This window comes from Moschus berezovskii, chromosome 18 (assembly GCF_049115385.1).
Source record: "Moschus berezovskii isolate FMDL1 chromosome 18, NW_MosBer_1.0, whole genome shotgun sequence".
Lineage (NCBI taxonomy): Eukaryota > Metazoa > Chordata > Mammalia > Artiodactyla > Moschidae > Moschus > Moschus berezovskii.
This window is the reverse complement of record NC_142477.1, coordinates 73,305,424-73,321,575: the sequence shown is the minus strand read 5'-3', so window position 1 is coordinate 73,321,575 and position 16,152 is coordinate 73,305,424. Positions and strand designations below refer to the sequence as shown.

The following is a 16,152-nucleotide window of genomic DNA, read 5'->3' as shown; positions in this document are numbered from 1 at the left end:
TGCCTAAGCTGGCTTGTCCTTTTACTGCATCTCATCATTCTTTCTTGCTTTCTGACGTAAGAAGATACTCCCAAGTTCATCTTGCATTTTCCCTACCCAAATCAGCCATTTCTCCAAGGAGCTGATTCCTTTTGGTAAAGAATGATATTTAGAAACCAAGATTTGAGGGCTTGATGTGCTCATTGCTGTCTGGCTGTCACTTGTCGCTGTTCCTGTACCCTCTCTACAGAATGAGCTAGGAAAAAATATACATGCGATGTGTATTTACACATGAATATCTCTCTGTTTGTGTATGCTGAAAACCATGAATTCACAGCAGTTCCTTCATTTCCATTGTGACACCGCAAGGTTTATTCTACCTTTTTCTCCATATGTATGTCCCTTCTCCAACAGCGAGGCGCCTGGCCCCCGTTGTCCTGACTGTATGTATAAACTTGATCAGCTCCCCCATATGTAACAATCTCCCCTCTTTGGTTCTGACAGTCTGCTCTAGACCACCTCCACCTCCTCACTCTGAGTGGCCTCTGACTTTCCATAAAACTCCCAGTTTCATTTTTTTTTCAGTTCTACCAGTTTATTCCTACCAACCCATCTGCCTCCACCCTCATGTTCAGTCATGTAGCCCCATTCTTTTCCAGGCAAGAATACTGGAGTGGGTTGCCATTTCCTTCTCCCAAACTCCCAGTTTTGAAATAGTGGCTCATATATTATTTAAGCCATGGGGCCCGTTTCTGACTGTGCCCTGGCATTAGCTGGACCAGGAAGCTGGCTTCCAGGGCCCTGCTGCCTCTCCAGCATCTGCTTCCTCCATTCCCATCCCCGCACTACGTGCAGCTGAACTCAGCCCTCCAGCACATTAGAGTCTGTCCTCTCCTCGGCCTCTGCCTGGACTGGCACGTGCCCTTGTCTCCCATCCCCCTGCTCTGTTCAGACATCATGTCTTGCAGGAAGCTTCAAGGTCACCCTGGGTGCCCTTTGTGGGCTCCTCCACCCTGTGATGAAGCACCACTGTGTTCTCCTTTTGTGTCCTCCTTTGTCTCTGCTACTTAACTGTAGGCGCACAGAGCCAAGGGCCAGTTTTATCTCCATGTCCCTAGCACGTGAGGGAGGGTAGTGCGCAGTAGGTATTTGTAAGTGTGTGTCAAAGAGGCATTCATCGTAGTCAGAGCAGATACTCACGGAGCACTGTTAGATTCCAGGCATGCTCTAAAGGCTTCATATTATGCACCAAGTCATTTGGTCCTAATCCCTATGCTGTGAGATGGTTACTTGTTGTCCACGTTTTGCAGACAAAGGAACTAAGGCACAGAGAGGGTCAGTGAGGCACCCAAGGTCACACAGTCCTAGGGTCACATTTGAGCCCAGGCAGGCTCACTCCCCAGTACATGCTCTCTCCCCTCTAACCTGCCTCCCACAAGTCAAAGGGACAGCATTTTCAGAATTAGGGAGGTGATGGTTGAGTCACATGAGGCCCCCCTCCCTCCTGACCATAACAGCCCCACTTTTAGTGCCCTCTGGGCCCTAAGCACCAGTGACTGGTGGCTGAGCAGGTAGGGGAGAAAGTGATACCTTTTAACTCTGCAGCCCACAGGAATTTTTTCTCCCTCTAGGTCTTGGGGAACCAAGCACCTTTCACATGTAATTAGAGTGAGTGCCCAGGAGTCAAGTATTTGGTCTTAGGCAAGATTTCTAAGTCATTGCACTGGGATTGGCAGGGCACTAAGCTTGTTTCCCAATCACCCGAGAGGAACCATCCAGCAGCCCAGCAGCCCTGGGGGATGGAGCAGCCAGCCTCTCCCCACAGAAGCGGGGAAACTAAGTGCCCGAAGCACGTTCCCAGTGCCTCCGCAGACGTTTCTTTCCCTTATTCCTCTCAGTGGCTGAGCAGGGTCTCTGTGGCTGAGCGGGGTCTCATGGTCGCAGCCCCATTTTTACAGAAAAGGAAACTGACGCTCAGAGAGCTGACATCATTTGCTTGACGTCACACAGCAAGGAAGAAGACCAGGCAAGATTTGAAACCAGGACTCCTCTGATTCTAGGGCCTGAACTCTTAAAAACAACTGGCCGTGTCTGCCTGACTCTAGAGTCCCCAGTTTCACCCCCCAACTCCCTTGTGCTCTGGTGGGATCCTTATGAAAGAAAGGCGCGTGCTCTGCCTCTGGGCAGAAACCTACAGTTGCAGGAGCCAGCGCTGTCATGAGCTGATGACGGCCCCGGGCAGGATTTTCTGTTAACCTCCTGCCTTGGAGTTCAGGAGACTCCACCAGAAGGAGCCCATAGGAGCCCGGGAAGTGGGGAGTGGGAACAGGAGGAGGTGGAGGCAGGAAGGGGAAGAGAGAGCGGGGAGGTAACGCCAGGCGAGGAGGCAGCGCCATCAGAGAACTCAGGAAAGACTGCATTCCCCTGTCCCCTGGCGTCAGCACTCGGGCTCAGTTCACTCCCCTGACGCCTGCTGAGGACGTGCTGTGCCCCAGGCCCAGGCAAGAGGCTGGGGGTGCAGCTGGGACGACACCTAAGGAGTCCCGGCTCTGGTGGAGGACACACTCTGATGGGGGCAAGACCAGCCAAGAGCCATAGGCATCTGAGGGGTCCCGGCCATCTACCTCGGGCTGAGAAGGTGTGACGAGGAAGGTGTGGCGGCCGAGGGGTCCTTCAGGCCTCTTGGAGCAGCTGGTTCTGGGAAGGATGGCCGCTGCTGACCTGGGGGGACCCCAGCCTGCACTGTTCCCCCCCACTGCCTGGCACCTGTGCCCTGCACCCGCTTCATCCTGTCCCCTCTGCTCTCCGCAGGTTTGACATCTACAGGAAGGTGCCCAAGGACCTCACACAGCCGACGTACACCGGGGCCATCAGTGAGTAGCCCCCCGCGCGACCTCGTGCCACCCTCCATACCTGTGCCCACCCACCCCCTGCAGAAACGCTGGGCCAGGGAGGGAGACGGGGAGACAGGCAGAGGGGAGAAAGGACGGGCATCCTGCCTGCCGGACCCCGTGTCTAGTCAGTCCTTCAGCCCGGCCGTTTCCTCATTGTAACCCCACAAAGCATAGCATCACCTGTTTCTGGAAGGAGCCACCAGAAATCATCAAGGGTAGCTGCCCCTGGGAGGGGAAATGGGGCCTGGGGGTTGGAGGACGGCCGACTTTTCTCTCCACACCTTTCGGACTATGTGAGTTTTTGATGTGAGGATGTTTCTATCCCTTTAAAATAGTAACCATCTCTCACAGATTGCTGTTTCTGACTGCCAGTCTTCACTAAAAGGATCCAGGCTCCTGGAGAAATGGCTGATAGCAGGGCTGGGGCAAGAAGTGTACAGAATAAACCTGGGCTCCTTGTGCAGAAAAGCAAAAGAAGTACACAGAGGGAAAAAGAAGGGTGGGGGCATGCCACCAGGCCCCAGGAGCCGACCTGGAAGAGGGCAGAGCCCAACCTGGGGCAGCTTGAGTAACACAGTAAATAATGGTATGGACTTCCCTCCTGATCCAGTGGCTAAGAATCTGCCTGCCAATGCAGGGGACATGTGCCCGATGCCTGGTCTGGGATAATTCCGCATGCTACGGAGCAACCAAGCCCATGCACCTCAACTACGGAGCCTGCGAGCCAAAGCTAAAGGGAAGCCACCGCATTGAGAAGCCCTTGCACTGCAGCTAGAGAGAAGCCACCACTCCCTACAACAAGAGAAAGCCTGCGTGCAACAATGAAGACCCAGCACAGCCATAAATAAATGAAATAAAAATAATAACACTATTGGCTTATTACCAAAGAATTAAGAAAAAGGTCCGTGAGTCTGGAGTGATCTAAATAAATGGGGGAGAAAGGATGGATCTTCCTTACAGAGGAATTCTAAATGATACATATGAATATACCTCCTTCCGGGAAGTACAAGTCAACTCTCCTGGAGTGTGGGCTAGTGACTCGCTATTAAAGAGGACAGATGGAAAGGAAATAGTGACTATGGTGAAGACATCCAGAGGTGGCCCCATGACTGAGTGACGAAGGGTAGCATCAGCCAGTGAGGGAGAGGTCACGTGGATGTCAGCCACCCAGCCCCCACCGTGGGATGTGATGGGAAGAGCACCTCACCTCCGTGGGATCCTCCCCACAAACCACAACCTGGTGCAGTCATGGGAAAGCATCAGACCCCTCCCCCAACCCCAGCCTGGGGGACCCTCTGTAGGACACCTGGCCAGCACTCTTCAAAAGTGGCAAGGTCTTGAAAACCAAGAAAAGACTTGAGGAACCATCACAGATTTGAGACTAAGGACACGATGACGAATGGCAAAATGGTATCCCAGGCCTGGTCCTGGAACAGAAAATGGGCACCAGTGGGGAAATTAGTGATCTAATAAATCTGCAGCTTAGTCAGCAGTTGTACAGTGTTAATTTCTTCAATTTGACCAACATTCCAGCATTATATAAAGTGTTAACAAAGGGGAAGCTGAATGAAGAGTATATGGGAACTGTCTGTGCTATTTTTGTGTTCTATTATTATTCCGCGATAAAGTTTATTTTACATAAAAACAAACCAAAAGCACCTTGCAAGCAGGAATGCTCTACCCACATTTTCCCAATGAGAAAATGGACTCAGAGAAGTGAAGCGACTTGTCTGAAGTTTCACAGCTTGCAAGAGGTGGGCCTCCCTCTACCCACCCTTGCCTCTCCAGCACTTGGTGTGGGAGAGAGACCCTCCCCATGGCCAACCCCCTGAGCAGGGCCATGGAGCAGGGCAGTCAGACAAGAGTCCACTGCTGCCTCCCAGAGCAGGCTGCTGTCAGGTTGGGGATGACCCTGGGGACTCCCTGCAGCCCGGCCGACCCTGCCGAGCTTTCCCTCCCTCCAGCTTCGGTCACCCAAGCTCCAGGTGCCTTCTGGAGCCTGGACCTCCACGTGCCTGGAGAAGAGGACAGAGCAGCCTGGCAGCAGGCTTCAGGTCTGGCATAGCTGGGCTCATTCTCCCATTTAGCAGCTGGGTGACCTTGGGAAAGTCGGTGCACCTCTCTGAGCCTCAGTTTTCTGATCTGGGGATTAAATGTGATCACACCTGTCAAGTGTAGGACGCATGCCAAACCTCCAGCTCAGACCACACGCCTCTTCTCGTTACTGTCCTCCTGGAACCCGCGGCCCATGAGGATCGGTGACTGCAGGAGCTGTGGCACTTTGTGCCTTGATCCCCAAGGAAAAGGTATTTGGGGGACATGAAGAAAGGGGCTTGTTCATGTGTCCATTCAATTAATTTATGAACCTTGGTCACAAAATTCCAGTGAGGTTTCCTGTCTTCTTCCTGCAACCAACCAAGAGCTCAGACCATTTCTTTGCAGGCTCTGCAGTCCTCTCCCTTGTCAAATATGTTTAACAATCAGGTCTGTGTCCTGGAATTAGAAAACAAAAACATATTCAGGCCTTGAAATACCTGGGTCGTCATTTTACCTGCTGTCTCCAGGCAGAGCAGGCACGCCGCCCCTCCCTGCCCTGTTCCAGCAGCTGCCCTGCGTGCCTCTCGGACCAGCATGTGGATGGCCGCCAAGTACCGCCTTCCAGCTGTGTTGTGTTCCATCATGCAGCTGCCCCACAGTTTACGCAACCAGCCTTCTGAGGGTGGGCATTCTGATCCCAGCTTATTGCTATTACAGACAGCCTTGTCCATATGTTTTTGTATCCTTGTATGGTTATTTCTGTAAGGTAATCTTCCTAGAAGAGGAATTAACAGGTCACAGGACATGTGCATTGTAATATGTAGAAGGTACTGCCAAATGACCCTCCGGGGACGTGGTCTGCTTTGCAGACTTGAGCACAGTGTGCAAGAGGGCAAGTTCCCTTGCACAAGAGGAAAGGCGTGAGCATGGGAAGCCAGCCCTTACCGACCATTTAGTGAACAAATATTTATCAACCAGGTCAGGGGCTGGGCCCTGTGCCAGGTCCTGGGACCACATTGATGAATGGGCTTCGGTCATTGTCCTTGAAGAGCGCATGGCTGAACAGGAGGGCAGGCACAGAAATACACCATTTCCTGACGTCACTCTTAGTGCTATTAATAACCGAAGGAAGCAGCAAGGGTGCTGGAGACTCAGAGGTCGAGGTTTGAATTTTGCCTCCTCCACTGAGGCGGCCGTGTGGCTTTGAACAAATCCCTCGACTTGCCAGCGTCTGGGGTCTTGGGTCCAGTGCCCCCTTGGCTGGTTCCACCAGGTCTCCCAGGAGCAAGCATCCTCCTGGGGTCACATTCCTGCTGTCCCGTGCCTGAGTCAGTTTCAGAAGAAGTCTGGAGTCAGAGTGCCTGAGCATCTTGCCCAAACATGGGTTGAAAACCCCTTCAGAATCGGAAGGCTTTTCTGGTGGAAATGCTTCCTACCTGTCTTCATGGTTTTCACTCGTTCACTCACTGACTCAGATATCTATTTCCTGCCTTCTCTGAGCCAGGTACTCTGCTGGGCCCTGAGGCCCCAGTGGCGCTGAGCTGTTGTCTGTCCTCCCAGTCTGAAACTGTAGGGACAGTGGACCCACAGCCTGGGCTGCTGGACGCTGCGATTCAGCTGAACAAACTCTGCACTCACCCCCCTGCTGGGTCCAAGCCTGGGCCATTTGCAGGCTTGGGGCAAGGAAGGCAGCTAGAAAATTTGGATTCATCTAAGTCAACATTGACCTCCTAAGTCTGTGCCTGTTCATCATTTTAGCAACAGTTGTCTTCTGGGGCTTGAAGGTGGGATGGGGGGGTGAAAATGACTGAAACGTGAGCCAGAAAAGGTGGGAGATTGCAGGTGAAGGGTGCTTTGCCCAGCTGGCTGGTTTTTTTTTTTTTTAATCAGGAGGCATTATAGCTGCAGTGGCTTATTTGCAGGTAAGAAGGGGAAGGCTGTGAGTCTGGGAAATTTGGATTGCCAGCTGGTCCTTTGCAGTGGATTTGTTCAGCAGCTGGAGAAGACATTTGACATTAGTTTCTATGCCATGAAAACAAGCCGCATGGCCACTCTGTATAAACTGATGTGACTCCTGCCTGGACATCGATTGCTGCGTGAGCTGCATGTGGACGTTGTGCTCTTTGCTTAGAGGAAAAACTCATATGCTCATGGCAGGACACAAGGCTGTAAGGGCAGTACCTCTGGGCAGGGGGCTGTGATCGGGAGTGAGAAGGAGACTCACACGGTATGCCTTTTTAAGAAGATTGATGATTTTTCGTATCATTAAAGTAAAACCCTTAAACTCTGCTCATACAGCTTTTCTCACAGTTTGGAAGAACAGGGGAGTCCCTCTAGTGAGCCCCACGTCTGGGTGTGGGTTTGGAGGCTTGCTGGGGACTCTGGGGTGTCCCTGTGCCATCCTTCTCTTGGGGTCTGAGATCTCGGGGTCCTTTTCTTAGGGCACTGGCTCCAAAATGGTCAGGTTTCAGCCCCCCTCCCCTCCCCCTGCCTGCCACCCAGTGTGTTCCGGGGTCAGACCCTTCCCCTCTCTGAGCTTGCATTTCTACACCCTCTACGAGGGCTCGTGCCCTCTGTCACATGGCAGTGTGACGTGATCTGTATCTGTGAACGTCCCCACAACTGGGCATGTGTTCGGTGCCTCTCAGACACTTGTTCTCCGCCTTCTTCCCCCCGACACATTTTTGCCTGCTCGTTTTCCCATGGACCGATGATGCAGTGACAATGCTGCTGCTGCTGCTGCACACCTGGCTTCAGCATCCGTCAGGATGGCTGAGTCCACCCGGTGCTGGCTGTTGAGGATGCAACCAAATCAGTAGGTGGGACTGACTGAGAACTTTTTTCGTCGTGGGAAACTGAGGGTCAACCCATCTGCCAAATCACCTCCTGAAAGCAGCAAACCCACCAGGGTCTCCCTGATGAAAATCCTAAAATGAGCTAAGACTTGCACCGTTATTACCTGCCAGGCACCATCTCAAGCCCAGTGCCTGTGCTGTGGAAATTCTCAAGCAGTCCCATAAGGCAGGTGTTACTACTGGTGCCGTTTTGCAGATGAAGAAACAAGCAGAGAGAGGTTAAGTAGCTTACCCCGAGAGATAATCGATAACATGTGGAAGGCATTCAAATGGAGGCCGGTAGCACAGAGGAAAGTGGGACCAGTTCCACCTCTAAGGCCTGGAGGAGCTTCCCACCAGAAGGGACATTAGAGTTGGGCTCCAACCTGGGAGGATGAATAGGAGTTCACCAGGCAGAGATGGTGGTCAAGGAGGAGTGAAAATGGGGAGGTACCTTCCAGACAGAGGATCCTCACATTTAGGGACCAGCACATGGCCCGGGGTGGCTGGGTAGTTAGGTGTTGGGAGCACTGTCGGGCGATAGGGGTGGAGAAGAATTGAGGGCCAGCCCCGGGAGTCCTTGTTATGTCCTGCCCCAAGGAATGACTCCAGGGTCACAAATCCCAGCCTCGCCAGGGGCCAGGCAGGCAAGACAAATCTGAGTGACTTGGGATGACCCTGGAGCTCCGTTCCACTCTCTGCATTTCAGACTTGTAGGACCATCAGTCACTCCCACGGAGAGCCTTCTCTGGAAACACGGCTCTGGGTGTCCTCAGTTCTCACCTCTGATGGGGACTCGGGCACATTGATGAGTCCACAGCAGGCGGGGAGAGATGGCAGTGGACACCCTGCCTCAGCCTGGGAAACTGGGTGGCAGGAGGGAATGCTGAGGCCTGAGGCAAACTGGTGAAAACTGTTTCCCCTCGTGGAAACAGGGCTTGATTGTTCTGGAACAGCCAGAAATCTGGACTGTCATGTGACATCTGCACATTGTTTGATGTCGATTCCAAGGTTTTTTCTTGTTCTCTGCTTCTTTTGGCTGCGCTGGGTCTTTACTGGGGCGCACAGGCTTTCTCCTGTTACATTGTGTGGGTTTAGTTTCCCCACATCATGGGGCGTCTTAGATCCTGGACCAGCGATCGAACCTGCGTCCCCTGCATTGGAGGGTGGATTCTTTACCACTGAACCACTAGGGAAGTCCCTCCAAGTGTTAACATATATATCCATTAAGCCAAACAGAACACATCTGTGGGCCATTGACTTGCAGCTGTCGTTTTGTGACTGATGTCTGTGTTAAAATGTTCTTGTGGAAAGACGCTGGGCTCACCCCTCCGAGGACTGGCACTGGTCCTTGGCCCGTAGGAAACCAGGCTGCACAGCAGGAAGGAAGCGGCGGGTGAGGAAGGAAGCATCGTCCGCTGCTTCTGATCTATTGCATGACTGCCTGACCAGTCTCTCCACTCCCACCATCCCCCTCCATGGAAAAATTGTCTTCCGTGAAATCAGTCTCTGGCGCTGCAATGGTTGGGGGCTGCTGCCTTGGAGGATCTGCCCAAACTGGGGGCTCTGTCCACATGGGAGGGTCGGATCAGTCAGAGGTGGTCTCCCTTTGTGGAAGTGGGGCTGCTTCACATGCAGGCCGAGAGGTGGAAGGGGTTTTGGGGGGTCTGTGGGCCTCTGTCCCCCTCCCTGTAAGCAGCTTCTGTCTGGGGGCGAGCAGGGGGTTGGAAGGGGCTTTGTGGGGGTCTGTGGGCCTCTGTCCCCCTCCCTGTAAGCAGCTTCTGTCTGGGGGCGGGCAGCGGGGTGGGAGGGGTTTTGGGGGGTCTGTGGGCCTCTGTCCCCCTCCCTGTAAGCAGCTTCTGTCTGGGGGCGAGCAGGGGGTTGGAAGGGGTTTTGGGGGGTCTGTGGGCCTCTGTCCCCCTCCCTGCGAGCAGCTTCTGTCTGGGGGCAGGCAGCAGGGTGGGAGGGGTTTTGGGGGGTCTGTGGGCCTCTGTCCCCCTCCCTGTAAGCAGCTTCTGTCTGGGGGCGAGCAGGGGGTTGGAAGGGGCTTTGTGGGGGTCTGTGGGCCTCTGTCCCCCTCCCTGTAAGCAGCTTCTGTCTGGGGGCGGGCAGCGGGGTGGAAGGGGTTTTGGGGGGTCTGTGGGCCTCTGTCCCCCTCCCTGCAAGCAGCTTCTGTCTGGGGGCGGGGGGCAGCCTCCTGTCAGTGCCCACCACCCCTTAACTGGGCGTCTGTGTCATTTCTTTCAGTCTCTGTCTGCTGCTGCCTTTTCATCCTCTTCCTCTTCCTCTCGGAGCTCACCGGATTCATAACGACAGAAATGTAAGTTGTATCCCCCCCAGGGTGGGCCATTTCAGAGGTTCTGGGGACCCCAGACAAGAAGAGGGAGGGGCTTGACAAAGGAGAGAAACCTCCGAACCTTGCGCCCTTTCAAAGCCTGTGGCATCAGTTCCTCCTCTGTTTCCTCAGTTCAGTTCAGTTCAGTCGCTCAGTCGTGTCCGACTCTCCGCGACCCCATGAATCACAGCACGCCAGGCCTCCCTGTCCATCACCAACTCCCGGAGTACACTCAAACTCATGTCCACAGAGTCGGTGATGCCATCCAGCCATCTCATTCTCCGTCGTCCCCTTCTCCTCCCGCCCCCAACCTTTCCCAGCATCAGAGTCTTTTCCAGTGAGTCAGCTCGTCTCATGAGGTGGCCAAAGTATTGGAGTTTCAGCTTTAGCATCAGTCCCTCCAATGAACATCCAGGATTGATCTCCTCTAGAATGGACTGGTTGGATCTCCTTGCAGTATAAGGGACTCTCAAGAGTCTTCTCCAGCACCACAGTTCAAAAGCATCGATTCTGCGGCGATCAGCCTTCTTCACAGTCCAACTCTCACATCCATACATGACCACGGGAAAAACCATTGCCTTGACTAGACGGACCTTGGTTGGCAAAGTAATGTCTCTGCTTTTTAATATACTATCAAGGTTGGTCATAACTTTCCTTCCAAGGAGCAAGCGTCTTTTAATTTCATGGCTGCAATCAGCATCTGCAGTGATTTTGGAGCCCAAAAAAACAAAGTCTGACACTGTTTCCACTGTTTTTCCATCTATTTAAAACCAGAGCGAAAACTAACGTCGTTTTTTGAAGCCGAAGAAAAAACTTTGGTTCCCTTCTGGGGTCCGGATGGTGCCTCCTGGGTCCGCAGAGGAGCAGAAATCATTTGCTCATGTTTGCCGTCTCTGTGTTTGGCCCATGGGCTTTTTTCCCTCTGAGTCATCACAGGGTCATTTGATGTTAGAGCTGGAAGAATTCAGAGGAAAAAAGAGGGCAGCTTTCTACCCAAGTGGAGGCAAGGTTCTGACATCAGAGGGCAGCCCATCCACCACATCCCCTCCCCTGTCCTGAGCCCACACTGGGTGAGGAGTCCGCGTGGGCTTCCTGGCAGTGATTGACGCATTGTGAATGCATCCCGGATTCCTAGAATCATCTGTTGTCTAGATAACCCAGTAAATCCTCTGGGGCCTGTGTAACATTGAATGCCACTGGAATTATTCAGTCATGGCCTCATCAGATGCCCCTCCAAGATGAATTAGACCCAGAAGCTTCCTGCCTTTACCTCTGGCTTCCAGACCTCTTCATTTCCATGTTTATAACCCTGAAAGTCATCATGGGGCTGGGCTGTGGCCACCCACTCCCCTGTCCAACACTGGAATTCTCTTTTTCACTCATGGAATTTCTTGATTTCCTGTGCCTCCCTGTCAGCCACAAGACAATAGGAAATGGGGAGCGTAGCTGTGCAGCCATCCCCGCCTTTCGTCTTCAGGCAGCCCTGGGGTGCAGTTGTCCCCTCTTTACAGATGATGAAACTGAGGCTCAGAGAGGCGGGGGGACCTGCCCACGGTCCTGCCCCTCCCCCCACCCCACCAGCACAGCTTGCTTCTGGAAATAGCTTTCTGCCCTCCTCTGTGACGCGGACACTTTGTATTCTTTGTTCTTCTGATCCTGTTTGCAGCCCTGATGGCACCAGAGCCCCAGAGGCCACATGGAGCAATAGAAAGACACTGGGCAAGGCCTTGGGAGATCCAGGGCCAGGCCTCTGCTCAGTCACTACCTGCGCTGTGACCTCGGACACGGTGCCAGCCCTCTCTGGGTCCCAGTGTAGCTGGCCAAACAAGGGAGGGTACTCCAGAGTCAAGGCACCCTTCCAGGTCTGAGGAGACTTGAATGCTTCCTAAGACACGACGCCTTGACCAGGCAAGGGTCAGACAGAGGACTTTGTTCCCCCCAGAATGGACTCCTAGTCAAGAGTGCACATTTGGGCCACCGGATATTTCATGGGTCATCCCATCATGATTTGGAGGTAGAAGCAGGGAGAGCAGCCAGAAATTGAGACCTGCTGGCATTACTAAGGACCTACTGTGTGCCAGGCACCTGGTGGTCTCTCCCAGGCACACTCCACTCCCTGGGAGGGGGGCTGCTGTGCAGACTACTCGTGTTCTAGATGAGGTGAGGGGGTCCCCACGTGGCAGCTACGAGGAGGGAGCCCTGACCACGTCCCAGGTGCCAGGTGCAAGTCTTTACGTATTCCAGGCAGGGCTCTGGCAAGTGCAAAGGCCCTGAGGCAGGAGTTACCCAACGTGTGGATGGAGCACAGTGAGCAAAACGGGGGAGCAGAACGTGGAGCGGGTGGCCGCTGTGCACGGCGTGGACTCAGGCGGCTCATCCATGGTCCTGACCCCGAAGTCTGGGGTCAGGTCTTCCTGACTCACCCCTATGTGGCTGCATGCTCCAGAGGAGCCGCAGATGCAGGCGGTGACACAGACGATCAACAGGCAAGAAATACGGAATGTGTCAGTCAGTGATAGGGGCCCTGAAGAAAAAGCAGGATGGGAGATAAGGAAGGTATGTGGTGTTTTGTGAAATTTTAACAAGATTATTTACCTATAAGGACCTTAATATAGTGCCTTATATACTTTGATACCAGTAGATCCACATCCCTTCAGACCTTTATTCATTTCATATTTCTTCCCCGTGTAACAGGAAAAAGCAGCGTGTGTAACGAGTGCTCTTGTGAGTGTTCGTTTCTTTGCCCCTTCCCTTGAGTTAAGAAGGGGCCTCCCTCGCCTTCTGCCAAAGTCCTGAGGGGCAGTTCCTTCAGCTGGCCGTCCGCTTTGCCCGTAGCGAGGCAGGGAGCCGAGGGAGCACCCAGCAGGTGCGTTTGGACGTCAGAGCCGGTGACCGGCAGGAGGAGCCTGCGGCCGTGTGCAGGCCAGCCAGCTCGCCCGCTTACCGGGCGGGGCCCACGTCTTCCCCAGGAGCACAGTGTTTCCCTGCTGCTCTGGCCTGTTCCAGGATGTCCTCTTCTTGGCTCCTGGGGGCATTTTGGACACTGGCCCCACCGCATGCCTGGAGAGGAAGAAACACGAGGGGTGAGGGGCAGAAACCAAACATGAGGGGCCATTCATTCGGTGCCTGCCTTGTGTCCGGCTCTGGGCTAATGAGCACTTCCCCACGGGAAGACAGGGAGGGCGGGGGGTGAGAGGAGAGGTCTGTTGGGGCCAGAGGCTCCATCTGTGATGATGCAGTGACCTGATGCCTCCTTTCTGTCTGCGGCCTTGTGACTAAGGTGCAGGAGCTGCCCAGAGGGCGTCCTCAGGGGCGAGGACTCCATGGAACATTCCAGAGGAGTAAGGGTTGTGCTTTGGGGTCCTTCCTCTCTCAGAAACTTCTCTGACCGCCCCCGGCCCCCAGGAAGCCCTGCTGGTCCAGGAAGGACTGTGGGTCACAGTTCTTTTCCTTTTCGGGATGGCTGGCCCTCCTTGGCAGTTTGGTGACCACAGTGGATCGGCCTCCCCACTCCCCACCGTGAAATTGTAACCCAAGGAGATGAGGTCACCGCTGGTGGATCAACATCGCTCCAGCACTGGCCTGTGGTTATCAGTGACATAAGAGGTTATTCTGGCCCAGCCTGGTGAGAGGGAGACCTGTTTGTCTGCGTGGTTGGACTTTGACCCGACCATTAATTATCCATGGGAAAGTGTCCCTGCAGGGTGCCTGGAGGCTCTGTGTTCGCAGGGGAATAGTACCCCATCCTCAGAGGACACAGCCACAGTACATTCTGGCCTTTGACTGCCCAGGCTCTGGCTCCTCTCTGTTATTAACTTGATGAGGATTTATAATTAAAAAAATGTGGTCGCTAGATCTCTCCATTGATCGTTTATAGCTTAGTACAACTCATTGTACTTTCCAGTTTTGATTCATAGTGGGTGACCTTCTGCTGGCCACCCAAGTCAGCACTTTACACTCTCATCTCTTAATGGTCACAGAACCCCTGGCGCCAAGTACTGCTGTTGGCATCAGTCTCACTTTATAGTTGGGGAAACTGAGGCACCAGGAGGCTGAAACCACAGCGAGGTTGGTTAGTGAGCAGTCTGAGTGAGAATCAAGCCCAGGCCTGTCTGAAGGCAAAGCCTAGACTTGGTACCGGGCTCCTGTATCCTGCCCTTTCCTGTTCAGAGCATTTTGGAGCCCCGGGGACATGGGAACTCCTGTTTTCTGTTAGGAATAGTTCCCTGAGAGACTTGCATGCGCCATTCTAGGGGGAGGGGGCTGCACAGGCAGGAGGCCCTTGCCCACCGAGTTGGAACTTGGGCATTCCCCTGAATTAATTGGGCGTTATCCTCACATGCAGGCCCAGAGTGCAGTGGCCAGTAGCTTAGCCAGCAGGAGGGGCTGGATGGCTCCCTAGGAGCCCAGGTTGCCCACTCTGAGGTCTGGATTGGGGCCCCAAGTTGGGTAGAGAGCCATGGTCACTACATGGAGGAGCAGCTGGAGGCCTGAAGGCTTCTGAGCAGAGTGATGGGATCAGGTTTGTGCCTCGGAAAGATCACCTCTTGCAAAGATGGGTGTGAGACGAGGTGACGCTGGAGGCCAAGGCCTGGTGAGGGGGGCTGGATAATGACCCAGGACAGAGGGGCTGAGGGTCCCAGGGCGATGGCTGTGGGGAAGGCGGCAGGACTAGGTGGCTGGAAAAAGATGCTTTCTGGGCATCCACCTAGTAGGTCGTAGAGGGACTCACTTGCCCCTGGAACTGTCAGGATTTCAAACTCAGGGTCCCAGAAAGGTTGTCTGCATAACCTCATCCCTCTCCTACCCCTCCCACCCCAGGCCCTTACCACGAGCCTCACTGCTGTGTAAGTTTCCATTAAATCAAATGATTAAGCATGGAGGTCAGCGACTTTGGGCAGGAATCTGGAGTATTCAAGTACTCTTCTAAAAGTAAATAAAATTGTTTTCAGTAGATGTCATCAGACTCACGCCTCAGCCTAGAATTTCGAGGCTCTGTCACATTCCACCTACCCTCCCCTGCCCATAACTCTCCAATCCCTCCCTCGCTCTTCCTATGTGGCTGCTGCTCACTGACCCCTATGCTGTCTGGCGTCTCCCACCTGGAATGTGGCTCACCCCAACAGAGGTCACGAGCATGCACTTTCTGCTGCCGGTTCAGGGAGCCCCTGTCTGGGCTGGGGGCGGGGGGCTGGGGGCGGGGAGAGATGCTGCAGCCCACCAAGGGGTGAAGGGTAGAGATGACAAGGGGAGGGGCACAAAGGGAGTGGACCCCTTACACCTCCATGCCCGGTAGGTACTTGGGCCAGGAGTAGGGTGAGGTGGGCTGGACGTCTGGGGTTCATTAGAAAGATGGTGGCCCCTGCGTCACAGGCCTCCTGGGAGCCACCTGCCCCTCGGTCTTTCACTGATCCTGTCCCATCCGGTGGAATGCAGTAGAAAGAGCATGACTCTGGGCACCAGTGGCTCCGGCTTCAGATTCTGCCTCTGTGGTTTCCCAGCTGTGTGATCTTGGCCAGTCTTTTATCTATCTTGTCTGAGCCCAGTTTCATCCTTGCGAAAAGAGAACAGTAATCCCTGTTAAACGCTGGTGTGCTGTGAGTATTAAACGAGCTAGTATGTGTGAAAGGCCCCAGCATAGTGCCTGGCACCAGCTGGGTACTCAGAACTGGGCCAACGTCTCCTTGCGTTAGCAAGGCCAGCTTCTGTGCAGGCCTTAGAATATACCAGGGCTTCCCGGGTGGGTCAGTGGTAAAGAATCCACTTGCCAGTATAGGAGATGTGGGTTAGATCCCTGGGTCGGGAAGATCCCCTGGGGTAGGACATGGCAACCCACTCTAGTATTCTTGTCTGGAAAATTTCATGGACAGAGGGGCCTGGTGGGTTACAGTCCGTGGGGTCTCAGAGTCGGACCCGACTGAGCGACGGGGCACCGCAGACTGTGCCAGGGGCTGCCGGTGCATCTCACACATGTTTATTCCTCACAACAAGGCTGTGAAGTGGATCCTGTCGCTGCCCCTGGGGCTTTGAACTCAGTAAACGTTATGGTAACAACAGTAAGCGTACTGGACGT

At 54.0% G+C, this 16,152-nt stretch overlaps 1 protein-coding gene across 1 annotated transcript in view; it reads left to right on the top strand.

The window, feature by feature from the left end:
* ERGIC1 (endoplasmic reticulum-golgi intermediate compartment 1) overlaps positions 1–16,152 on the top strand; it is a 113,526-nt gene that overhangs the window by 50,268 nt on the left and 47,106 nt on the right. Inside the window, exons 2-3 of the mRNA XM_055421833.2 lie at positions 2,791–2,852; positions 9,992–10,064. Of these exons, the coding sequence (XP_055277808.2) occupies positions 2,791–2,852; positions 9,992–10,064 (135 nt within the window). The remainder of the gene's footprint in view (positions 1–2,790; positions 2,853–9,991; positions 10,065–16,152) is intronic.